At 41.4% G+C, this 25,324-nt stretch overlaps 1 protein-coding gene across 3 annotated transcripts in view; it reads left to right on the top strand.

Moving 5' to 3' along the window:
- The window catches only part of DAAM2 (dishevelled associated activator of morphogenesis 2), a 205,576-nt gene that overhangs the window by 151,117 nt on the left and 29,135 nt on the right, over window positions 1-25,324 (top strand). For 2 of the 3 annotated variants that reach the window (XM_030235963.2, XM_009091455.4), the window contains 9 exons: window positions 258-324; window positions 1,201-1,318; window positions 2,778-2,916; window positions 4,332-4,390; window positions 4,771-4,955; window positions 5,875-6,192; window positions 13,349-13,456; window positions 16,128-16,160; window positions 19,345-19,451. In XM_030235963.2, coding sequence (XP_030091823.1) covers window positions 258-324; window positions 1,201-1,318; window positions 2,778-2,916; window positions 4,332-4,390; window positions 4,771-4,955; window positions 5,875-6,192; window positions 13,349-13,456; window positions 16,128-16,160; window positions 19,345-19,451 — 1,134 coding nt within the window. The remainder of the gene's footprint in view (window positions 1-257; window positions 325-1,200; window positions 1,319-2,777; window positions 2,917-4,331; window positions 4,391-4,770; window positions 4,956-5,874; window positions 6,193-13,348; window positions 13,457-16,127; window positions 16,161-19,344; window positions 19,452-25,324) is intronic. The other variant, XM_018915542.3, reaches the window with a different exon arrangement.

Below are 25,324 nucleotides of genomic sequence, written 5' to 3'. Positions count from 1 at the left end.
GTTTATCTTTTGCTCCTTACCTCAACACAGTGTTACAGAGTTAGAGTATGTGCACCTCTGCCAGCCTTTTCTTTTGGCCTGTCACTGATTCCCTGTCCTTGCATACCTGTGACAGCCCTTCATGTAATTAAGGCTTGCCAATTTCCACATGTTCTAGCTGAACTGAGGTTTAGCTGCTTCTCTAGTGACACACTTAGTTTAAGTCTGAATCATGCCATGAACACTGGCAGATGTTTTGTTGTTCTTTTTCCTCTTAGACATTTAGATTTCTTTGAGATGGTCAGAAATGAAGATGACCTGGAGCTTGCCAAGAGGTTTGACCTGGTAAGTTTTTCTTTGTAGTACATGAACTGGCCAAAGCTGAACTTGCATCCATTAGGGATGCTTCTTGCACCTTTCCTTTGTGCTCCCTAAAACTGATGTTTGACTTCAGTGCTGAGAGTGGTTGATGCTCCTGTTTTCACTGTTTCTCATTTAGCAAGCAGGAGATTTGCACTGTGTGAGCAATGGTCACACAAAGTGCTTCTGATGAGCATCTTTGATAAAAACTTCTTTCTTTTGTTTGCCTGAACGTTCAGGAGTGAAGGAGGTTCTCAACTATGCTCTCAGGTTCTCAGTCCTGATGATCTGGGATGCCTTCTAGTTTCAGACATCCCCTTTGCAGGACTATGGGTGAAGTTTGGGCTATTTTCTGATATTCTTCCCAACATTACATGTAACTCTGCTGACAACTGTTGCCTCAGAGCCTGTGGACAGGATCAGTATTTTAAAATATGTGTATTTTAAAGACTAACATAGAGACAACCTCTAGCATCAATAAAAAGCTGTAGGGTCCAGAATGGTTTAGTCCCCTCTTTCTTTGTGAGCAGCTTTTGCTGCACACACAGATTCAGAACAAGACTTTGTCTTGCTTAGCTTCTACTATTTGTGCCACCAGTTTCTAGGACCCAAATGTTTTGCTTGCTCCAGAACAGTTCTTGGTGGCTTTGCATGGCTCCCACCTTTCTAGCCTTTTACTTTGGGGATCTTTTCCATACTGGATAGCGATGACAATGGCGGTGTCAAAGACCCTTTTGCCTGTTCCGGGAAGCTGCAGCTGGACCTGGCAGGAGACTTTGCAGAGGTCCACTTGTATTGACTGGCTCCCTCCCAGTTAATCAGGCTTTTACTGTGGATTGTTTTTCTCTTCTTTCACTTCAGATCCACATTGATACAAAAAGTGCCTCTCAGATGTTTGAGTTGATCAAGAAGAGATTGAAGCATACAGATGCCTATCCCTATTTGTTATCCATCCTCCAGCACTGCTTGCAGATGCCATGTGAGTATGTTTACACATTTCCAGAGCAAGGGGTATTGGAGAACTGGGTGAAACTCTGGTGTTCACAGATACCAGGGCACACACTGCCGTTGTCTACTGTTCAGAACTTGGCTGTGGCTAATGAACTTGGTATCTTACACTGCAAAATTTTTGTTGCAATACTTAGGCCAGCAGTAAGTATGCACTTGTAAATAAAATTGAGTTGCTGAGACATTCCAGTTAGTCACTGACAGAGATTTTAATGATTTTAAAGCAGAAGTGTTAAAAAAGAGTCCTTGTGCTATAGATCAGGGAATTCCCAGAAAGAGATAGCATTTGGAATATTAAAAAAAGACACTAAGGATTTTTTCTGGATAAACAGTACAGTACTGAAAGCTGTTCTGCCACTGGGAAATTCCACAGTAAGTCTTCAGGCTGCTGTCTCATGGCAGTGCATCAATGGAGAGCTCCCAAACACTGAGTGAAAAATAATACTGGAATTTGCTTCCAAAGGAAGTGATAAGAATCTTCTTATTAACTGCAATAAAATAATTCAGTTATGCATCCAGAGTGTAACAGCAGGATCACTAAAGAACTGCCTGCCTTGATCCTGTTTGGTGTGAGGTGCTGGTCTTCCATGATTTTCATCTGTATTTGAGCAGTCAAACTGAGAAGGGAGCATGAGGGAGATGTACTGGGGTGTGCTTTTCAGCAAGTATTGTGATGGGTGGTATGTTCTCAGGCTCTCATTCGATTCAAGTGCAGCATGCACAAATTTGAGTGGAAATTGTCTCAGTGGCCTCTTTGATATTTTCTCTTTAGAAGAGAGCTTGAGCTTTATGTATTGACTGGGATTTTTGGTGGCAGAAAGACTAAATCCTCTTAGGCCAGGACAGGATTGTACTGGAGCAGTTTTAAAGAGTCTAAAGATCTAGGTTATGTAACTTAGAGAGTTGAGGTGGACTTAATGTTGCTCTGGCTCTTCTTTTTGGATATCCATGGGATCAGTCCCTTTAGTTCAAATTCTCTTCTTTATCTCTTCATGTTTGTATGAATTTTTCATGCCAGTTGAGTTTCACTGACCTGCAGATAACCAAGCATGCAGATAAAACATCTCATTGTTTCTACAGTGACCTCAACATCAAGCCCCAGAAAACACTGAGTGTTAGTTATCAAAAAGGAATCCTTTTTATAGAAGTTTAGTGTGCAACTTATAGCTAACCTGTCAGAAGGGTTCCATAGCCTGAATGTGCACGTCAGGCACAAAGTTGCCTGTGCCTGTTATGAGCTGTCCCAGTATGCCAGGTGTTTGTAAATAATCTGCCAGCAACTGTTCAGAGTTAGTCTTTGTGTTCTGTAATTCATCACACACAGGACTGAGATGAAAGGTGGGGGAGGAAAGAATGCCAGTTTGTTGGCAGGTCTGGGCACTTTGGCATGGAATTGGAAGATCTCACGGGTTGGTCTTTTTTCAATACAGATAAGAGGAATGGAGGAAACTTCCAGCAATGGCAGCTGTTGGACAGAATACTCCAACAAATTGTTCTTCAGGATGAACGAGGAGATGATCCAGATATAGCTCCATTGGAAAACTTCAATGTCAAAAATATCATTAAAATGTAAGCTGCTTTATTATTGTTTATTTCTGTTATGCAGGCAATAAGGATATGATCAGTATGCAGGTGCTTAAGAAATAAAATACCATATGTGAGGACTTTCTTATTTCAACTTACAGCTTCTCATTGTCTTGTTAAGTAGTTAAGTCTTCTAAGTAATTTCCTTCTAATGACATCTTAGCTTGGCAGTATTTCCCTGCAAAGTCCTTGTATTTGACTTCTAGTAACTGTTCAGAAAAAATGCTCATGATTTTATAACAAGGCTTCCTCATGTGCCTTTTTTAATTCAGGATGCTCATGAAACCTTTCCTTGATATTAAAAATTAAGAATAATATCATGGTCTCTATGCAGATCCCATTCTTACTAATGAGCACATGGTTTAGAAAGATTGCAAACAGGGGAAAGCAGTCCCCACTTGGCACACAAAACCTCTTACCTCTTAGTAAAATGTCTGTTTGCTCTCACCCACAGACTTGGTTGAGGGCATTACCATTATTTTTTCCCATAGGATGCATCATTTGAGAAGTCTAGCTACATGAGCTGGCTCTCTTCTCAACTTCCCTGTTCTCAGTCCTTTTTTAGCCAAACTTTTGGATTCTTCATTTCATCCAACTACCTCTGCAGGTAATTCATGGCCCATTACCCTTCTGAATTATCCACTGAAAAGAACATTTTTAGAACATAAGTCCTATACGAAACCAAAATCTCCTGTGCTAAAAATTTTACAGTTCCTTTTGTTATAGGTGTGAGCCAAAATCAAAACTGATTTCTTGTCATGGAAAAATACAGTGGTGTTGGATACCAGACTTTATTGTAGATTTCATGCCTGATCTTCCCTTTCTGCTTTCATAGCTACTTCTCATTCTGCATATCTCATCAATCCCCGGCATGCCCTGCATATTTTCTGTTAGTAATAGGAAATAGTTGTGCCTGTTCGAGATGCGAGAATTGCCTTGCTACTGATGTATTACCCAATAGAGAAGTGTTCTTCCTCCTTGTAAGAAAGAAAAAATAGAACCACAGGGATTAGAAAAAAACAATGGCAATCTGGTTTTATATTAAGGATGGGGTAATTTGTAACCCATAGCAGCCGTGATTATTTTAGTGATGACTTCTCTCTTTCAAAATAAGTAGACTTGGCACTTTGAGGGCATTACCTGAAGACAAGAATGTATCAGGAATTTTCTTCCACAGCCATTCCTTTATCCCTTTTTATGACACTGAGTAAAAAGGCATCCTTTTCCTATTAGCTGTAGTCTAGGGAGCAGAATCTGGATCCAGAAGGACCACTGGCGTGATCCTGTATAAACTTGTACACTTCCAAGTTGCCTTTTGCTGATCACTACACATAATGGCCACTTGCCTTTCAGCCTGGGTAGCTCAGGAAAAGTTTAAATGATCTCATTTCATGTTTCAGGCTGGTGAATGAAAATGAGGTCAAGCAGTGGAGGGATCAGGCAGAGAAGTTCCGGAAAGGTGAGTTCATCCTCTTTGCTTGCATAGGCAGAAACTGATCCCAATTCATTCACAGAGCAGTGAGCAGCAGAGCTGGGCACAACTTTTCCTTTTGCAGACATTTTGTGTCATGGTGAATGGTTTATGTGTTTCACAGGATGGGGGCTCCTTCAGTCCTCACATGAAGTGATTTTACAGTCTAAATGAAACTTAGGCATTGCTGTCTTGATCACTGAAGGTCATTGTCAAGACAGTCAGATTCTATTTTCTTTTTCTTGCTCTCATTATACATCCTTGCTTGAGCTGACAGAAGTGCCAGCTTTATTTCAGCATAACCTACATCTCCCCAGGGACTGTTCATGAGCTTTGTTTCATCAGTCCCACTTGCGTGTTCCCCCTAGACCATGCAGAGCTGATGAGCAGGCTAGAGAAGAAGGAGCGGGAATGTGAAACAAAGACCCAGGAGAAGGATGAAATGATGAAGACACTGAACAAAATGAAGGACAAGCTGCAGAAGGAATCCTTGGAGCTGCGCCAGACCCGAGACCAGATGAATGATCTGGTGGCTCAACTTAATGAGTTCTCGGTATGAGACTGGGAGACTTCCCCATCCTTGTTTAAAGGCTGCTAACTAGTGAATGATGAACAAAAGCATGTTATGCATGAAGCACAGCTGTGGTCATAATAGGGAATACTTAGAAGCTGCTCAGCTTTTAGCTGAGACCAAAATCCCTGAGCTGGTGGTATAGAATGGTTCATGCATGGGCTGCTCCATTCTTTCTCCTCACCTGCCTTCCTTGCAGGGGCTGTTGAGGCACATGTGTCCTCCTCAAGCCATAATTTTCACTGCTGAGTGGCATGGCCCTGGTTATTATTTCAGTGGAATTGAGAGAAACCGCTCTGATACAAAAGTATATAAGAAACAGATTCCTATCATGCTGCAAGAGCATCCAAGCTGTCTCAGAGTTCTGCAAAAGTGACATTTGCAGATGCTCCCTCCTGTTTGGTGCTCCCTCCATCCCAGCAGTGTGCCTGAGCCACCAGAGCACAGCCCTGAGAAGTTAGACACTGCAGGAAGCAGATTCATTCCCTCCTCCCCTCTCCCACTTTGGATTACTGAGGCCTAATGTCAGGTATTCAGTGTTTCAAACCCTTAGCTTTTAAACCCAGGAGTTCAAAAGTTCATAAGATTGAACTTTTCTCTTTTTTTCCTACATAAGGAGAAAATAATACATTTTGGCTTCTTTTACTAGCTTTCTGTTTTTCTGAGCCATTTATGGTTCCTTTTTCAAGCTCTTCTCCACAACTCCATGGGCTTGAAACTTTCTCTTAAATGAAAGCTGAGATTCCTCCCTTTATTGCATGGCTTTCAGTGCAGGAGGCTTTAAAGAAAACATCAAATATTTTGAGAGTTGTAATAAAATCACATCAGCTGGCAACACGGAGTTATTATTGTGCCTTTTAAACTGTTTGCTTTCTTTTTCTCTGTGTTTTTTACTTTCCAGCAAGGGGGCAGCATTTCCTTCCCACCCCCACCACCCCCTCCTCCAGGTGGCCCGTTAGCTTTGTCCTCTTCTCATATGTCTGAGAATTTGCCACCACTGCCACCTCCTCTGCCTTTCTCCAGCTGTCCCCCCCCTCCTGCTCCCCCACCTCCACCAGGAGGACCTCCTCCTCCACCAGGAGCACCACCTTTCTTCAGCATGGGGGTGCCACCCCCTTCAACCACCACCTTCAGCACCAGTGGCCCCAGTTTGAAGAAGAAATCGATCCCGCAGCCTTCACATCCACTGAAATCCTTCAACTGGGCTAAGCTGAGTGAGGTAAGAAACTGCATTACTCAATTGATTAACTTTCTGAGTATACCCCAGTGTTGATTAATGCCATGAAATGCAAAGTGGCATGGAAGCAAGTGGCCTTCTGTGGGCTGTGGTCAGTAGGAGTCATTAATTGCATTTAGGGAGTCTCCCCAGTTCTCTGGCGGTGCAGCACATCCCCTGTGATAGATTGAGCTGCACAGATCTGGGCATGCAAATGATCTGGTCAAGCAAAGCTGTAGTGGGGCTGAATACCTAAGTGAGAGCTGGACATCTCCAGGACTGGTGTGCTGGTGCTGCCCTCACTTGTACACCGGGGAAAAGGGTGTCCAGAGCCAATGTCGGCAAAACATGGTGAGAACCATCTGGAAAACTAGCCACCTCTACTCTGGCAGGAGCCATCACCAAGGAGAGAAAGGCATCCTGATTCTCCTCACTGTTTGTTCATGGCCATGAGCGAAGCTGCCTTTCTCCTTGAATGGTTATAACTCTGTCTGAAGGTGATAAAAGTCCAGGTTGGCAAAAAAAAGACCCCAGAGGACTTGGATTCTTCCTGTTGAACTCATTTTTCTTCTGCCTTGGTTAGGTCTCCTTCTTCACTTCTCTCTCCTCCTTCTTTCTCTTTTTCCCGTCTTCTTTTCCCTCCCTTTCTCTTTAGGTCTCAATTTTTTTAAACTGATTTAGAAAGAAAAAAAGTGTCTGTGTTGAGTTTGGATTTCTGCCTAGAAACCCAGGTTCTCTTTTAGACCGAAACTCACCCAGGGCCCAACTCCGGCATTTGGAATGAGTGTCCAGGGACTTCTGGAATGCCACAAGAATTCTCTCTCCCCCTCTCCCCTTTTCTTTAAAATAAAGTGAAGTGAAATATTTGCTGCACCGTCTGTGCTTGTCCGTCAAGGCCACGTGGGGGGTGTGGGAGAGAATGTAAGGACGAGGATTTATTTTCCTTTGCAGAACATGGAACTCAGTGCTCTGAAGAAAAGAAATAATAACTAATACATGTATATAGATGAATTTATATGAAAAAGGGAGAGTCACAGGTGTTTCTGTTTAGTGTACAGTAACTGTAGGCTTATCCTGCCCTCTGGATAAGAGTGAAGGCAGCTGTGCTAATAAAATTGAAGACCTGGGTGGTGAGATGGCTAAAAGACAGTATTTTGAGGATGGCAAAATAGTTGGAAAAAGGGGCATAAGAGGGTGGGGCCTTCATTTTGGAGTGTCTGCCAGTGTTGGTGTTTTGAACCTGGTATGGTCTCTGCAAAAGGGCAGAGGTTGTGGTGTCAATACAGGTGTCTCATGTTGTTACTTGGGTTGCACTTTGTTATGGAATTATTTAATTTCACTGACTGCTTCAGAAGCTAATATGTTTTGGTCATCTTCCTCAGTTATCCTAGTTAAAGATACCAGTTATTTCCTGCTTTGGTATCTTTGTATTCACATGGATATGAATCCTCTGAGCACAAAGTCATGAGTAGGTTGGATGGGCTTTGTCGTGCCTTTTGTTACCTTTGCTGCTCTTCTGTGGTGTTCTCCTGAACTGAGCTGTCAGAGTAGCCAGATTGGAATGAGTGAGGACTCAAAACAAGCATGCTGTCTGGGAGCAGCACATCTTGAGTTTTTGAGCCTGGGAAACTGAGGCTTGGAAGTGTGCACAGTATTTTTGTGGTTTGTGGTAGGGTTTAACTTCCAGTTCACACAAATACAACCTTTCCCCATGAAAAATTTTGAGGAACAATACATGAAACACAGCAAGGTGAGGGAACACAGCATTGGAGACAGCTGTGCAAAACATTAGGGCTGCAAGTAGGTCAAATATTCAGCCCTTAGTTATCTCTGCATACTGTTTAGATCACCTTTCTCTAAGCAATTAGTACAGAGTCTCTCTCAGGAGATTTTTCAGCTAAGTGTGAAGGTGGTTGAAGCAGCCCACATGTGAACAAACTCCTCTCTGTCCATGCAGCCTGCCTGGAGGCAGTGAGGGAAAGCCAACAGAGACCAACAGGAGTGTGGACAAGGCTGGCTGAGAGGGATTTGTCTGCAATATACTTTCAAGGCTGTTCTCCAGGGCAATTCATGTGACACCTTTTTTTTCTGATGCTGATTTTGTCCTTGGAAGAAAAGAACTGAGCTGTTGGGTGTTGGGAGAAATATCAAATATAGTTAGGCTCTTAGCAGTAGACAATAACAGATTGTCCACAGTTCCCATGGGCACCACAAAAAAAGGTTTGACTGGAAAGGATCTGTGCTTCTAACAAGGAAACTCCAACAGCCCACTAATTTCCATTGAGAATTAAGGACTTTGTGCTAGTTTTGATGTAAGCTAATGACCAGTGGCAAAGACATTTAGATGCCTGGCTAGTCTGAGTTCTGATGAAGCCCTTCCACACCACAGCTCCATTCATACAGCACTGTAACATTGTTTGTGAGTTCCATTCATACAGCACTACAGCAGTGCTGGTGCCAAGGATCTCTGTTTTTTTAGAAAAAGATATTGCAATATAACCACTGTAATATCCTGGAAGGATTCCTTTCTTTGTTTCTGGGCAACAATGCGCTTTCTCTCTCTCTGAGTTTCACACAACACCAAAGGTCAATCAGGGACCAAACATTTATGGTCAATCCATGCAATGGACTGGTTTCAAGAAAATTGGAAGTATGGAATAATAGTTACTTATTGGATAAATATAAGCATATAGATTTGAAGTTTTCAGAATAAATCAAGTCAACCTTCAACTGCTCTGCTTCTTATTTCTTAGCTGGAGAAGCAGCTTCCCATCAAGTGTCCTGGTAATGACTCTCACCAGTGATGTCAGAGAGGCTTTCTTTAGCCAGCCATAAGTAGACCTGACTGGAATAGTTTCATAAGAAACGTATTTGTTCTACATTCCATATAGGAGTTTTAAAAAAAGCCCAAAACACACATAAAAACAAATCAAAACCACCAAACCAAAACTCCCAAAACAGTCAGTCACATAAACAGAAAATGTTCATTTTGACACTAATTTTTAAAAAAATGTTTCTATAATGTTATCAATTGTTGGGGACTGGTTACATGACAAAAGTCACGTAGACATGCTCTGGATAGCTGAGAAGTGGAAAAGTACTAGACTTAGCTAATCTGAGGCTCTGCACCTGTGAAGATGCTGTGGCCTTGAGTATAGCTGTATTATGATAACAAAGATGCTGTAGCCGACAGCAGAGCATGAGAAAAGAGAGATGTAAGTTGTAAAGAATGAGGAAGTAAAAATAACCAATAGATTGCTTAGCTTACAGAATATGCATGAGCTTATTATGTGTTGTGATTAAATGTCTGATGCTCTAATCAATAAACAAAGCTTGCTGATTCTCACATTGAAGTATCACCAAGTCTCCCTCACTGCGACAATCAGTGATTCTGATTTCTGGATCTTTTTTCCTTAAAGCAGACTGAGGTTTATGGCATAAAATGATGAAGGACTCTGCTAGAGATTCAAAGTTAATGGGAAGAGTTTTCCAAAATTTCATTGTGAAGCTACTTATAATAGCTGTGCTGGTGCCTAGGCCTACAATGAAATAAAATAGCTGATTAAAAAACAGGCAAAAAATACAGCTTTTGCTTGAAGTGGATTTTTCTCATACTGAAGAAAGGATCTAATATTAAGAGAAAAGTCTGGAAAATGTGCTTTGTTCATATCACTTTTCAGATTCATATGGAATTCTTGATTAAAACTTTAAGTTGCTTCTGCTTTTCTGGTTAATACTCTACAACTATTAACCTACTAATAAGCAGGATTGCCTTCTCCAGTATCCACAGAGCACTCATTATTTCCATGGTTTCTCTGAACCTGCAGGTCAAACAAAGGTGCTGTAGGTTTTCATTTATACTGTGAAGTTACTGAGGCACGATGGACTTTGATGCCTTCCAGAATATCATTATTTATCTATCAGGGTAAATAAAAACATCCTTTAGGTGTAGCAGAGGACAGCTTGGTATGATTTGCAGTGCCATGAAACTCTGCTATTTTCTGATGTTGTTAGGTATGTCAGCAAACTGGGATTCACTATAAAGCTGGAATGATGCAACTACTACAGCGAGTGAATTGTTAAATGCAGCTTACCAAAAACTCAGCTTGATGGAGCAAATGCCTTGTCAATACTTTTTCTCATAATGAGATGTTTCCTGACCTGGTATGTGTCACCATTCCACTAGAGGAAGTACAGTTCACAGGGTTTGCTTCTCTAAGTGGGCCAAAATTTTCCAAAGTACAGGAACCACAGATCTTAGAAGACTTGTAGAATGAATAAATGAATGAATAAAAAAATAACTGAAGATGGAGAGAAAAACATTAGAGATAAAATGACTGCTTTTTTCTTTTTTTAGTTTCTTTTTTTTTTCTTTCTAGGGGCAGAGAAATACAAACAAGAGAAGAAGGAATAAAGAATTTATTTTTAAATTGTTATTTAGGGACCATAAATATTTTTATGGTGCTGAGGGAATCATTTATCATAGCAGCCACATTATGCAAGTCTGTTTCTCTTAAAATACTCTGTCTTCTCTGGCTGATGACAAGGAGCTATCAGCCAGTTAATCCATAACTGTATCAAGAGTTCAGTTCAGGAAGTTATCTGGCAGCAGCATGAAAATTTTCAAGGACAGAGCTTATAGTAGAAATAGAAGGGAGAGGCCCATTGCAAGTGTTAAGTTGTTTATACCTCTGCCTGCCTTGATTTGCTTTGACTGCATTAGTTCTAAAATTGGATTGCTTTGGTCAAAGGTCTGTTTGTGCACACCATTGCAATGGGTGCTGCTTTGCAATTTGTCTTTCTGCTACAAGTAGCCTACAAACCATCCTGTGCAGAACCAGATTCAACCAGGCTCTTAAAATGAATCTGAATTGAAGCTGGAATTATTTTCACTGGGTTGTTTTCCTGGGAAAACAGGGGGAGAACAACTCTCTGCAGTCCTTTTCTGAGTCCCAGAACTTCCTGTTTTGGCACCTTTGCAGTTCATTCAGGCTAGACTGTTCTGTAGGACATTTTCACTGTTCTTGCCATTAGTGAGGAAACCTCACTCCCGTGAGATTTTTGCAGCTGGACAGGTAGATGGGCAAGACTCATGAGTAGCTGTCTTGAGTCACAACCAGCCTCTGCCAAAGACAGCATACAGCTTTTTGGCATCCTCAGGGCTCTATCCCAGTGATGACTCTGAGGACTCCTGTCAAGAAATATTCTACCATTTCAGTGGTTGATTGGACAGTCTGAAGCAGTGAGGCTCTCAGAGAACTGCTCTGCTGTTCAAATACATCCCTCAGGATTTATAATTCATGGTTTACAAAGCCAGCCTGGAATTTAAATGAGAATGATCACTCTGCCTGGATGCTTCTGGCTAAGACTGGCAGTGGAGTTCAGGACTAGGATAAAAAGAAAATTAATTTTATCTCCTATTGCTTTGGCTGAGATGAGCCTCTCAGACTTGTTTGCTGTGTTACAGTCACATATTCTTCCCACTATGGAAAGAAGAGCCACGCTGATTGCAAGGGATGATGCAGTGATATTGGTGAACCTGCTCAGGACTGGGTGCTGCTCCCATCTAGGAACATGCCCTCACTGTGAATAGCACTGCAGACACCCCTCCTTACCCTCAGGCGCTCCCAGGCTGCCTCTGGAGAAAGGGTGTTGGTTTTCCTCCACAGTGTCTGCCCTGCCAGGAATTTCCTTCAGAACACTTCACACTTTTATTTCCCCCTCGTTTTATCCTCCTCAGGTTTTTTTCCTTGCTTCTTGAGCCTTGTGGCTTAGCACATTTCCCTCATTCCTTTTGATGGCTCTGAATGGGAAGTAGAGCCTGTTCCTAATTAGTTCTGATAATGAAGTGCTAACACACTTTGCTGTGTAGGTACAAGTCAGATACTTCAGAGCTGGAACCTGTGTGAGGGTTTCATTGCTATTGCTTGTGGTCCCTGACTTTCTCTGCATCAGTGTTCTGCTGGCTCTTTTTCTCCTGGGATTTGCTTAGGTATTTTTTTACAAGTCTTTTTGTCCATTTCTTTTTTATTTTAATCAGCATTTTCATTATTTTTGCAGTTAATAAAGTACAGTAAATATACATGTAGTAAACTAAATGAACTAAGAATAGTGGTGTCAGTGGTGTGAAGAGCACCCAAAGCTTGTCCCACACAACATGCACATTAAGAGTCAGGAGGAAGGAGAAGGTAGTTTGATCTTTGTGCCCTCTGCCAGAAAGGATAGCTGTCCTGAGAATGGCAGCAGGACACCCAAGACCTTCCCTTAGTTTAGGATGATTGACAATTAGTTAATTCGTGTACTACAGGAGCCTGCTTGTTCTGGGTTTGGTAGACAGCAAGTAGAGTAGAAGTCTGTGCCTGTCTCCCTCCATGTTAATTGTCTGCCAAACAGCAAGGATTCCTGGCATTCAGGATAATGTATCATCATGAGGGTTGGGAACATTTCCAGTTACTGGGAATGATGCTGTTTCAGGGATCTGGGTATAGTTTGTGTCTCTCTGGCTTGACAAAGACCTCATGTAGACAAGGGAGTTCATGTAATAGGAAACAATTAGACTTCAAAGACTCAAAAGCTTAAAAGTAAAAAAAGTAATAATTTAAACTACTTTCACATGCAGACATAATGAAAGCCACACACCCTTTAGGCTTTACAAAAGAACCTGGAAAAATTTGCACAAGGGATGATGTGTCTGGGGTTTGTGATGCATCAGTGCTTTTCCTAAGCTTTTTCCTCCTGATGGTAACACCCATTTCAGCATGACCACAGTCATTGTGTTAGACAGGTAGCCACTCTTGAAAGGAAATATGCTGTGGGATCACAGATAATGCTTGAGATGTGGTCTGCTAGTCTTGGAATGTGCCTTTTCATTAGAGGCTTGGTGTGATGAAAACTACAAAATAGTATTTTAAAAACAAACAAGAAAACCAACCAAACAAAAAACAAAACAAAACAAAAAAAAACCCAAACCAAAAACCCCAAATGAAACACTATTTTTTCTCCACTGACTCTTGAAACAAAGTGTGTCTTCTAAAATGACAGCAGTAGTAGATAGCAATGTGACCAGTGAGTAGAAGAGAAAATTGTCTATCCAAATGGGATTGGATGGTCTTAGCTAAATACTTTTGCTATCTAGTTAAAATATGTCCTTTCCTTTTAGGAGAGGATCCATGGCACGATCTGGAATGAGATTGATGATTTAAAGGCATTCAAGGTGCTGGATCTAGAAGATTTTGAAAAGATGTTCTCCGCATATCAGAGGCACCAGGTAGGAGTGAACTCTTCCATAACTTTTCTGTCTTGAATTTCTGGAGGAGAAGTGAATACATGACAGTGGTCTGAGCCCTTGGCCACCCTCAGTCAGGCTGCATCACTTGATGCTCTGCCAGTGTTCAAATAATCTGAAGACCAAAAGAAGTTGGGGTGGATACATGGGGCAGGGTCTAAACTTCAGATATGGGCATACTTCATACTCATGGGTAGCTCTCAGAGACAGCACCTACCAACAGGTGATGCTCTAGTTAATGTCATTGGCCACTGACTTCCAAAAGCTGCAGAGCTTTACACTTGTATTTTCATATCAAACTTCCTGTTTCTCCCACTCTCCCATCCAGAGACAAAAGGCTGTAGTTCCCTGAGTACTGAGCAAGGTGACTGTATTAGCTGTCTTTCATTTTGTCTATTTTTTTTTAAACAGCCAGCTGCCTGAACTGGCTAGGTGACAGAAATGGTCTGAATTACAGATTGTAGAACAAACAGCATACTTTAAAAGAGGCCATTTATTAGAATATCTTTTTTCCCTTCTCTTTTTCTTGGAAAGCAAGTCACTTTCAATTTAGCTCCACTGAATTAGATTTAGCAGCAGATGGATTGTACTTTCACTCCTTGAACTCCCCCAGCTTCCTTTGCTTTTGGAGAATTTTCAATGTTTTGTATGCTGCAGAACTGGATCTTTACTCTGAAGTTTTAGGAAAAGATATAGACCCAACTGCCATAAACAACCTTTATGATTATTCCTTACAGTGATGATAACTACTTCATTAACTGACTCGGTACCTTAAAATTAACAATCCAATGCCTTGTCTTTGGATTTTCCATCTTCTCCCTTCTCTCTTTTACTTTTCTGTCTAATCCAATAAACATAATGAATAACTCTTCTTATTTATGAGCTCACAGCCACATAGATAAGCTGTGAAGATGTGATGTTAACTGTTGCTTGATGAGATTTCATTTCTCATTCTGCTTCTGCCAATAGCTGATGCTGTGTCAGTGGGTCCCTTTCTCTTTCTGTAAATCACATTCCCTGAAACAAGACCTTAGTTCACAGAAGGGAAGAAAGGCACACAAAACTTCAGTGCTGTTAAGAAATTGGATTTGGACCCTGTCCCAAGAGCTTCCTTGAAGCTTTCACTTGCAGCTTCCTCAGTAGAAATGACCTTACGAAGCCTTGCTTCCCTTTGTCCCCAAAAACCAAAGTCAAAGCTGTCCTGGTCTCAGTTGGAATCATAATATTTATAACTATGTTACCAATACTGGAAGGCAGCCTGAGCTTTTCAGCCACAAACTAACCTGACCCTTACCCCTGCCTCCGTGGGTCTCTGAGCAGTACTCTTCCAGCCTCATTAAACACATTAATGACAGTGGCTCCAGACACTAGAGTAACACTTATGTAAGCTTCTTGTATTTTTGTGCAGTCAGACATCTTGCTGCCCTTACAGCTTTTGTTGAGGTTTTTGCATTATTTTGTTGGGTTTTTTTTTTTTCTCCCTTAATATTTTGTTGTTGCTACTTTACATGATACTTCTTCCTGTTTCATCCATGCTTGGTTCAATATGAACTGGATTCCAATCAAGAAGTCCTCATCAATTTTCTTTTTTTTTTTCAGGACCAGGCAACCAAAATTGCTTTTGAATTAAAAATTTATGAGATTTTTTCAGTTCACATTTACTCTTTTTTCCTCTTTTACTTTCGGAAATGTTCCGCTCTGACCAAGTATGTGTTTACTCTGGGTTTGTGACTTTTAAACTTCATCCAAATGTCTGTAAAGAAAAATGTCAACGCAAAGCCCTGCTCTTTTGCATCTGAAATGTTGAATGAGTAGAGATAAAGACATTTCTTTCTTTGCTGTTATTAACATGACCTTTATGTTTATTCCAGTTTCATTTACATTAAACAGTTTTTCTATTTTCTGATTTTGTTAATGACAGAGGGTCTCTTCTCCTCTCTCAAGCCCAGTGTGTCCTTTTTGGTGGCTATGAGGGAAAGCCAAATTCTCCAGTGTACAGAATGCTGGACCAAGTATTCTTACACTTGTCTTTTGACCCTGCTCTAATCTTACTGTGTAATATTGACCTTTTGATTCAGTATAGCCGGTGTTTTCCTGGAGTAATGAGTAAGTCATGAAATAGTTGGAGCCTGTCTTCCAGAAGTGCTGCACCGCCTCTTTGGAGGTTACTGAGTGCTTTCATAATACTTGGCTATGAGTTGTTAAAGGCTATAATGTGCCATTGAAACAAGTTGTTGCTTGTTATGCTTGTTAATACCCACAAATTGCCTGTGCATCAGGAGAGGAGAACTGACCCTCAAGTTATAACCTTGGCAGTTCTTTCAGTAAGGCTCTGGACTGGATTTGTAAAGGTATTTAAGCATTATCCTAGTTAATATTTAAAGATCTAAAAGATTTATGCTTTGGAGACCAAATTTATTATTTTGATAAAAGACTAGGGCTCTTAGTTCCGTGACATCTGCTGAATTAAAATATGCAAAGAAATGCTGAAATACCTTTGAACCATCTGGGCCAGTATTACTTGCTAAGCATTGTATGCTCTTAGAAAACGGTGTGTGTCTAAATTCAGCTGCCTTGTTAAACTTGGTATCTTTCTCTGTGCTAATTTTTGGCATGTTTCCTTCTTTGTTATTTGCGACTGCTGCCTGCATAGGACCTGCTAACTAACCCCTCCTCCTGTAAGCAGGTGAGTATCATTGTCTGCTTCCTGATCCTCTTGCCATGTGAGTGAAGTCCTGGACCATGCCATTGTGGGGTCACATGCTACTCTTTCATATGCCCGTGCACTCTGCTTTCTTAATAGGGGAAGTGGTACAAATAATTCTTTTAGCCATATCATCTCTGTGATAGGAGGTAGTTCTTGTTCTTTCACTTCCTTATATCTCACTGCTGGTGTCTGTAGTCCCTTTTCTTATGATCCTGAGGAAGAAAGAGACAAAGAAGAATGTCAGTGTGAACTCTTCCTTAACCAAAGTAATACTCTCTTGAGAGGAGAACAGAAGAGTCGGGAGCCTTTTCTCCCACTGTTCCTATTTCTGTTCTGTCTGCTTTGGACAGTACTGAAGTCTTCAGATGCACTTACTAGCCACAGACTTTCTGCTAAAGGAAATATTTCTTTGCATAGAATTTTTGGCATTTTGGCAGAATGATTTGTGCCACCTGAGGGGCAGAAGAGTTCCAAATGGACAGCTGAAACCCTCAGAAAATTCAGCAAAATATTAAAATGGTGTTTAGATAGAGCTATTGGGTAATGTACACGTCTTTAAACTGGCTACCTCACAAGCAAAATTCTTGGCAATAATTTTGGTAAGAGCGATGCTATCAGGAAAGGATTGATTGACTATGATCATATGATCTCTGATGGTTTCAGAAGAAATTAGTTCTCACCATGAGTGCTCAGGGAACTGTATTTGGGAAGTCCAGTCACAACTTTTGCCACATTGGGAAGGCTAACATGGCAGCATATCAAAACAAGTCAATATGGTAGATGTAGTTCTCTGAGGTATTGATAATTGTCAGAAGCTAGGGTGCTGCCATGGTACAAGTCCTCAGCTAACCAAAATCAAATTGTATTTGAAGCAAGGCACCATTGTGATGAACACATTCCACATGCATAGATAGTCATTTCAGCACTGAAATTTTATCTGAGTTTTGAATTTGCAAATAAAATATCAAATCTGAAATACTCTGAAGCACATAACATAGTGTTATCCCAGATAAGAAGTCAGTAAAGGATGGTGGCATAAAACATCGTCATCTTGGCAGGTTGACACCAGCTCCAACTCTTCTTGCATTCAGGGCTTGGGGTCTCTCACAAAAGCTAGTTGCCACTGCCCCCTTGCTCCTCTTTTTCCGTGTCTGAGAAAATATGGATAGTCCATATGCAATCTGTTTTCCTTGAATTAAGCTTGGAATCTGGCTTTGGTAAAACCTGAGGCTTCATCTGCTTTTGCTTACACATGACTCCAAGTAGCTATAAATACTTCTCAATATGAGTTGAAGAGGATATATTTTTAGCTGAGTCTAGCCCTTATGACCAAGGAGTGGGCAATGTCTGAATAGTTCAAGTTATTCGTCTGCGTTGAACCCTGTGGGTTGGGGAATTGGAAATGGCATGGACACTATTATATAAATTCCTGCTGGATGGCTTTAAAGAAAGCTGGCTAAACCCCTACCTCACATACATAGCCAGAGGCTGAAACTTTTTTTCCCTTGGAATGGATGCTTGTCACTATCCAGGTGTCCTTGTCTGCAAATATTAGCTAGTGAGGAACAGTGAAGCTTTTAAACTAAGAGCACAGACCAGCAAGTAGCTTTCTTCCTTTCAACAGCTGCCCATCCCCATATTCCTCTGTCTTCCTCCCCACAAACTGAGAAAACCTAAGAAAACTTTGAAATCTCTACATGACAGATCATACTGCGGGCACTCCTCTTGTTAGTATTGTTAGATATTCTCTCAGAAATAATAAACTTACACAATGCCAATTTTGCCTTTTTTGGAAACATTATTTGATGTATTGAGTAACATTGTAATTAATTGTATTTCTGCCAAGATAGATGCTTTGGGCACATCTAAAAGAATTTACTAAGTGCATGTCTTCAGCTGGTGCATTGTACCTGTTTAAAAATGACATTTTCTATTGGGGGTGGCTCACTGCAACACTTCTGGATGTGGCTGCATGAGTCCTTTGTATATCCAGGAGCAACACAGATTTGTGGTAGCTGACTGTAACAATAACTGAAATGACAACTAGCAGTATGAACCTATGATTCACACTGAACTCTCAAATGCTTGGGTGTCAAAATCTCTTTAGAGATTAGTCATGCTGATGTAAGTAAGCCTTGAGTTGCAGAACCTTGAGTCCTGAGAATGAATTCTGGGAAGCCCCCATTCTGTGTGCTTGCCATGATGTGACATGTTTCCCTGAGTATCTGCTGTTGGGCACTCCCAGGGTCAGGATGCTGGCATAGATGGACCTTTTGATCTGACTCAGCATGCTAAAAAAGAAGTCATGTTGCTTATTTGATGGTTGCATTCAAAACTATATTATCCTGGTAAATCTCAAAATATTTCAAAATCTCAAGGCCTGACAATATGGATATGTCATGAAAAGGCATTTTATAAATAGTTCATGCAGCAGTTAGCTGAGAAAATAAAAACTTGATGGTCAGACTGAGTTTGCAAATATTTTATCTCTGTGTGCTATGACAAATGTTCTGGACTGGATTTCCAAGTGTTTTTCAGGTGATGAATATGGCAATGGGGTTATACAGACAACTTTGCAAAAGGGTGATTTCTGTATGATTAAATGTATTAATTAGTTTTTAAAAGAGAAGATAGTTTAAATGTATATTTTTACCATTTAGTAAGATAAATGCCATCATGCCCTACTGTTTGCATCTCTTATATAATATGAATTGGTCAGGTGCAGTGGCAGCCATAAGGCATAACAGAGGGGGTTTTGCTTAAGCTGCAGCCTTTCAAGAATGCTGTGTAACCCCTGGAGGAGGTATCTGCTGAAGGATATGCTGTGACACCAGTGAGCTACATCATAATGTGCCTGATTCTCGTATCAAACCCATTTTTCACATTAACATAATGTAATTGTTGGTAGAGTGAGTCCAATAGGTCAGAATCAGGTCCAGTATTTGGGATCAAAGATGAGCTTATAGATGTTAACAAATTATTTCTGTTTGTCCAGTAACACAGGATCTACCCCCATGCTTTCTGCCTTTCTCTCCTTTTCTTATCATGTGGGTGGATTTTTCTGGATTGGGATGGATTTGTTCATTACGCTGAGCTAAGTGTATCAGTCTTGAGTGAGAAACATAATACTGATTGTTTTCCCTCCCTTTTGAAATACGTGCAGAAAGAGATGGGCTCAACAGAAGACCTCTACCTCTCCACACGAAAGGTGAAAGAGCTCTCTGTGATTGATGGCCGGAGGGCCCAGAATTGTGTCATTCTCCTTTCCAAGTAAGTGTGCTAAGCCTTAGCTCACAGGATGTGCCATGATCAGTGCAGAGGCAAGAGGGAATGAAGTTAAACATATGGATGTGTTTCTTTTCCCAACTAGACCTGCTGTTCAATACCTGCAGAGCCTCAGATAAACCTCTTACGGTGTCATAAGAGGGCATTTCTGATACATGTTATCTCACGTAATAAAAATATCCGCACACACACATTTTGTGTGTCAAGCAGGTGGGCATCAGCTTCTATCAGAAGACTCATCATCAGAAAGTGATCAGTTATTGACAGATGAAAGCAGCTCTTTGGCAGTGCTTGCACTTCACTCTAAGTAATGTGTCCCCCATGTTCTATTTCCGTCATTTGTCTCTGTTCTGTGTGTTTCTTTCTAAATATTGCTCTGACCATCTCCCTGGACCACAGCAGAGCTGAGTGTGATGTTCATTTTAGATTTGTGGCTAGAACAGTGGCAAACACAGGCATTCATAATTCAATGAATGTCTGTTTTTTGGTTTTTTTTTTATTCTTCAAAAATGTTTGTTTTTGAAGCCAAGAGTTGCCTCTGTGTATTCCTACAATGACTAAGGTATTCAAATGCAGTGATATCAGGGCCCTCTATTTTTTCATGCCTTTCTACCAATATGAGTGCTGGGTTTGAGGTCTGTCACTATCAGATTTGTGCAGACGCTGATCAAACTGAGAAAGTTGCCTTTCCTACCAGAGGAGGGACAGCAAGGCTAGAGACAAAACCTGACAAAACTGGGGCAGTACTGAGTGGCAAAAGTGTTTCATTGGGCAGTAGAAAATATGGGTTCATATGGACGTGAGGCTTGTCTGCTCTAGCAAGCTGATAGTTAAAGCAAGGTTGCAGCCAGACCACCAGGAATGGGTTGAGTTCTTTCCCTTGCTTAGTGAAATCTGTGGAGGCTCTCATTGTGCTGCTTATGTGGCATTAACCTGCATGTCAGCAGGACCCCCACCATCCAGACCTTCCCTGAGGAAAGGCTTACATTTCTCTCTCTGCAGCAGTTGCCAGCACATGTCTTTGCTGGTGTTGGCAGCTGGCTGAGGCTGGGGCAGAGGGGTGGGGAGGCATAAGGGCACCAGGATTTCCATGCTGTTTGATGGACCTACTGAATTGTGTCTGAGGTTCAGATAAACTCTGTAAGCAGGTGGAACATTTCCTGGAAGTGGTAACATCTTGTGTTCAGTTGGCTGGGCTGAGGAGGATCCAGCAAGGTGGTCCATGACTTGGTATTGCACTAGATGTTTATTTGTAAAAATCTTCTGTCTCCAAAACAAAAGCAATCTGGACAGCAGCAATGCATGTTTTTCAACATTCACCTCCTCTGGTGTGCAAGTCTGGGAAATCTTACCTGAGAAGAATCCTCTCCATACAGAAGGAGAGAGGAGACAGTTTCTGTGTTTTGTCTTTCTTTTTTGTCTTTCTTTTTGCTGCCTCCAGCAGCAAGCTCATTGAAGCATGAACCTTGCGCTTCAAGATCCATGCCATGTGTTCACTCCAGGTCTGCCATGAAGTTAGTGCAACTTGAACTGCTAGTCTGGACTCAAACCAGAGGTGAAAAGCTGTGTTTTGTGACTGTCCGCTTCTTCACTAGGAAATATCCTGCTCTTATTGTTAGCAGGTCTAACATGGAGCCTGCAAGTTTGCACTGTGCTCTGTTAACTTTGCTGCTGTGGTATTGGAAACACCACCTGCCAGGGCTATCCCACTGGCTTAGATAATTTAATGTTTGTAACAGATAGTGTTAACCAGAATATCAGAAATATTGTTCAGGTTGGCCCAGGATCGGTATTTTCCCCCAAACTTCCCTTTTAAATGCAACCAGAAAAGCAAAAATCTTTGGGAGCTAAAATAGCACCTTTACATTCTTGCCTCTTTTTTTGCAGTTTACTGTTAAATGGTTCTAATATTAAAGACAGGAATTGGAAGGAATGGCTGCAGACAATAGTGGAAAGGGCTTTATAACCCCTTTGCAGGTTTTTTCATTACCCCACATCATCCTCCTTGAGGTTAGACCCTGAAGAAGAGACGCTCCCAGCCAAATCATCCCTGCACTGCACTGCATTGCTGCCATGCACTTGCTGCTCCTGCAGCACAGCTTATACACACGCAGGGGGGTGTGCACACACATGCAGTGAGAGGGGATTTAAAACTGGGGACAAACAAAAGGAGTTTCTGCAACCCAGAGCTGCAGCCCCAGATTTCAGGTTGCCGCAGTATCTGCCAACAGCTGTTTCCAATTGACTCTTACTGTGCATATATCCCTGTAGTTTATTCCCCCTTTGTTTACACTAAACCATCGTGTCCTTTAAAGTAAAATAGCTGCATGGGTTGGGTTTTCTTTCCCTCCCCTACTCAAATGTTTTTGTTTTACTAACACTGTGTTAGAAGGGGTCAGGCAGAGCTCATATTTCATATGGTCCAGCAAGCCAAAACCTATCAAGAGTGAGAAATAGATGTCTCTTGCTTTCTTTTGCAGAGAGACTACTGCATGGTAGGCTGAAAAGAGATGAAAATTGAATTTCTACTTAATTTTTGCTGACATCTAACAAATTCACAAACCTTCCTCCCTGATCTCATCTTTACTTCCATAAAAAGATATCTCTCTCAACTAGTAGCATCTTTCAGTTTTCCTGCAGAGAAAGGATTAAATTGTCCCTGTTTAATAGAATCTGATGGATCTAAAACAAAGCTCTGTTCCATAGGCTGTCTTCAAAGGCTTAAAAAAAATCACAAGATGAGTTTCTCTCACAGTACTTCCAATAGGCCATAGTTCAACCAGGGCATGGAACCATCTGTTTGCAGTGAGTTCAGACACCCACCAGCTTCAAATTTAGCTTTCTTAATGGTGTTTCAAACATACAGTTACTTTTGTCACACTGGAAATCTGCTATCTCTCATGAATTTCCTGATGTCTTCAGTTTCCTCCATGCTGGAGTTTTGTTGTCAGACTTGTGTGGTCTGGAAGAGTCATCCCAGATCCCTATGTTTCCTTGCTTTCACCTGGCAGCTGGAAATTTCTCTGACCTCTCTCACCACTATGGCTTCTCCCTGCCTCCATTACTTAAGTAATTGATAATATTTTCGCTGCTCTGTTTTTGCAGTGCCATTTATTTAAATGTTCTTGCAGAACATGCCCAAGATAAGCACTTTTCACTGTCTTGCTCTGTGAAATGCTCTGGAGAGATTCAGTTCTTTGAGACATCTTGCTCGGAAGAAGGCTGAACATATACTTACGGAACTTCTTTGTGCACATAGTTTTGCATGATGTCCAGTGAAATAATTATATCAGTGATCTTCTGAATAATGTGATGAGTTTGTTATTTCTGTAGCTCAGTGAGTTGGCAGTAACCTTCTCAAGAGGCTGGAAATGGTAGGCATGCTTGCAAAATGTCATAAGACCAGAAGTAGCAGAAGGCGGAATCTGACTATGCAAGAATAGTTTTAAATGTGAATGTGACATTAGACAGGTACTAGCAGCAGGTTTATCAATGTTTGTGGCTTAGGCAGAATTTCAAGAAGAGATAAACTATTTTTCTCACATCACTGTACCTCCTCAGTGCTTTTAAACTCTTTCAGTTGAATCATGAAAGGGATGAGCTATTCAGACAATGTCAGTCTTCATGTACTGGCTTTGCACTGCCCCAGTCCCAGGGCCTTTCTGCCATGTGACAGTTCAGTGTTCAGCCTTGTTTTAAGATAAATTTGAGGCAGTATGATATTCTGGGGTACAGATCATATCTTGATACAGAAAGAGCTGATTGGACTCAACATTCCTGTTCCTCAGTGTCTTGTATTGAAAAACACTGCCTGCTGGGTTCCTGGAGAAATTTTTTAGTTTTAAATAAAGGTCCACAATAAATGGCTTTACCTGCTATGCTGAGTATGATACTCAGTGGCAAACTGAACACGTTAGTCAGTGCCATCCTGTCTGAGATCTCAACTAGGAACCTGAAGGTAGGATTATGATAAAAGGTGAACCACTGCTTCATCAATATCTCATGGTAATTTAGGGATTCCCATATTTGGTCCTGCTTTACTTCTCTTGGCTCAGAAAGATAATCATCCCCAGATCCTTCTTGGAAGGTAACTGAGAGTATTTGAATGCAAAGTTGCTTGGTTACTCATGAGCTTTTGCTGAAGAACAACAAGAAAAGAAAAGACTGTTTCTTTCTGTGCTTGCCAGAATACTTTCACTGTGATGTGAAAAGGCACTGGTGGATTTTTTTTTCCCCAACATGTTGATATAATGGTGTAAGATGTACCTGGTAAAATGTCCCAGCTGTTGTCCCACAGAAGATAAAGCACTGATGTCTTCACTAATGAGACAAGTGGGCAGCTGGGATAAGAGGATGTGGAAAGAGTGGCTGCACCTTTCTGTCTTCTGGCTGAATGTGTAGTTAGACCAGCCTACCTCCTGAATGCTGCTTCTGAGAGGAGGCCTTTAGGGGGTAGTGGCAATCAGTATTCCCAAGATGGAGATATTGAAAAGCCTGCACTTTGGGAGCTGTACAGTCTTAGGAGAGCTCAGGAGTTAGAGAAGGATTGTGTCTTAGTCACAAAGTTTTGGAATGAATTAACTAGTAGCTTGTGTGAAATGACTTTGTGGAGATGGAGTATTCTGCAGTCACTAAAGCTAAGATTTGGGTGAGCTGTACAAACTGGCCTTAGGACATAGCTAAGTATCAATCAGTGCCTGTCACTGCCACAGCTACTATTGGCATCTGTTGGGAGCACCGTCATTCAGCAGGAGGTATAAAACATCCTTGATACGTGATAATCAGTCCTCTTCTCCAAGGTAAAAGGAACAGTAGGTCTGTGATCCCTGTGATATGGGAACTTAACATAGCTGAAAAAAACCACCATTTCTCTGTTTGTGGGAAAGTATGCTTCCTTCTCAAAAGCTAGGAAAGATCCAAGGAACAAGCCCATGATGTAACTCACTTTTTCCTTGGAGGGGGAGATTGTTAATGAGTGACAAGCATTTTGCTTTGATTCATGGGAGGGAGAAAGAGAGGGGGGAGGTTACAGTGAGTTAAATCAATGGGTATATTTAGGGAGAAAAAATGAGCGAGCACTGGGTGTCTGTAAGGGAAGTTGATGTAAAACTGCAACATGTCTCCCAGGCATGTTCCGAGTCAGGCTGCCGGCGTTCTCCAAGAGGATGAAACAATAAACCACTTGATGTCTGCAAGTGAAGCTGGTGTTAAATCAGTCGAGGTGTCCTGGGGAGATTAGTGATGAATTACTCTGCAGAGTCAATAGAGATTATTTATGACGCCGGAGGGGATAGAGGGAGGCAGGCTAAGTACCATATCAGAAGTTATTTGGTACTTGTTGAGCTTTAACATTGCTTGAAGATGACTCAAGCTGTTGGACTTCCATATACTGCCACCAGATGTATGGGTGAGGGAAGAAGGAGGGAGTATTTTCAGTAAAGATCCTTTTCCTTCCTCATCTGGCCAGTGTCAGGCTCCTGTTGAACAAAAACTGGCAGTATCTGTGCTATGAGTGAATGTGCTGCAGCTGAGCAAAGGGGCACAGTATTTTGTTCTGGTCACATTTGCTTCCTGTGTCGTGATTCCAGGATACGTGATTTTGAGAAGTGTAAGGCAGAGGGAATACAGCTTGACTTGTATGCTGTTCCAAATTGAGTTACCTCCAGCAGCTGGAGGAAGAGTGCCTGGATCTGCAAAGCTTGTAAGAAAGTCATTGCAGCTTTCCAATAGATACCAAAATGTAATTTCTTTAGTGTAAATTTTTGGGCCATAATTCCCCTTTAATTTTGCTCTCTCATATGAGTTTTAGGCTCTGAGGGATGCCTCTTTTCAATTTTAAATGGAAAGATTTTACGCAT

Source organism: Serinus canaria, chromosome 3, assembly GCF_022539315.1.
Source record: "Serinus canaria isolate serCan28SL12 chromosome 3, serCan2020, whole genome shotgun sequence".
Lineage (NCBI taxonomy): Eukaryota > Metazoa > Chordata > Aves > Passeriformes > Fringillidae > Serinus > Serinus canaria.
This window is presented reverse-complemented; position numbering and strand designations above follow the sequence as displayed.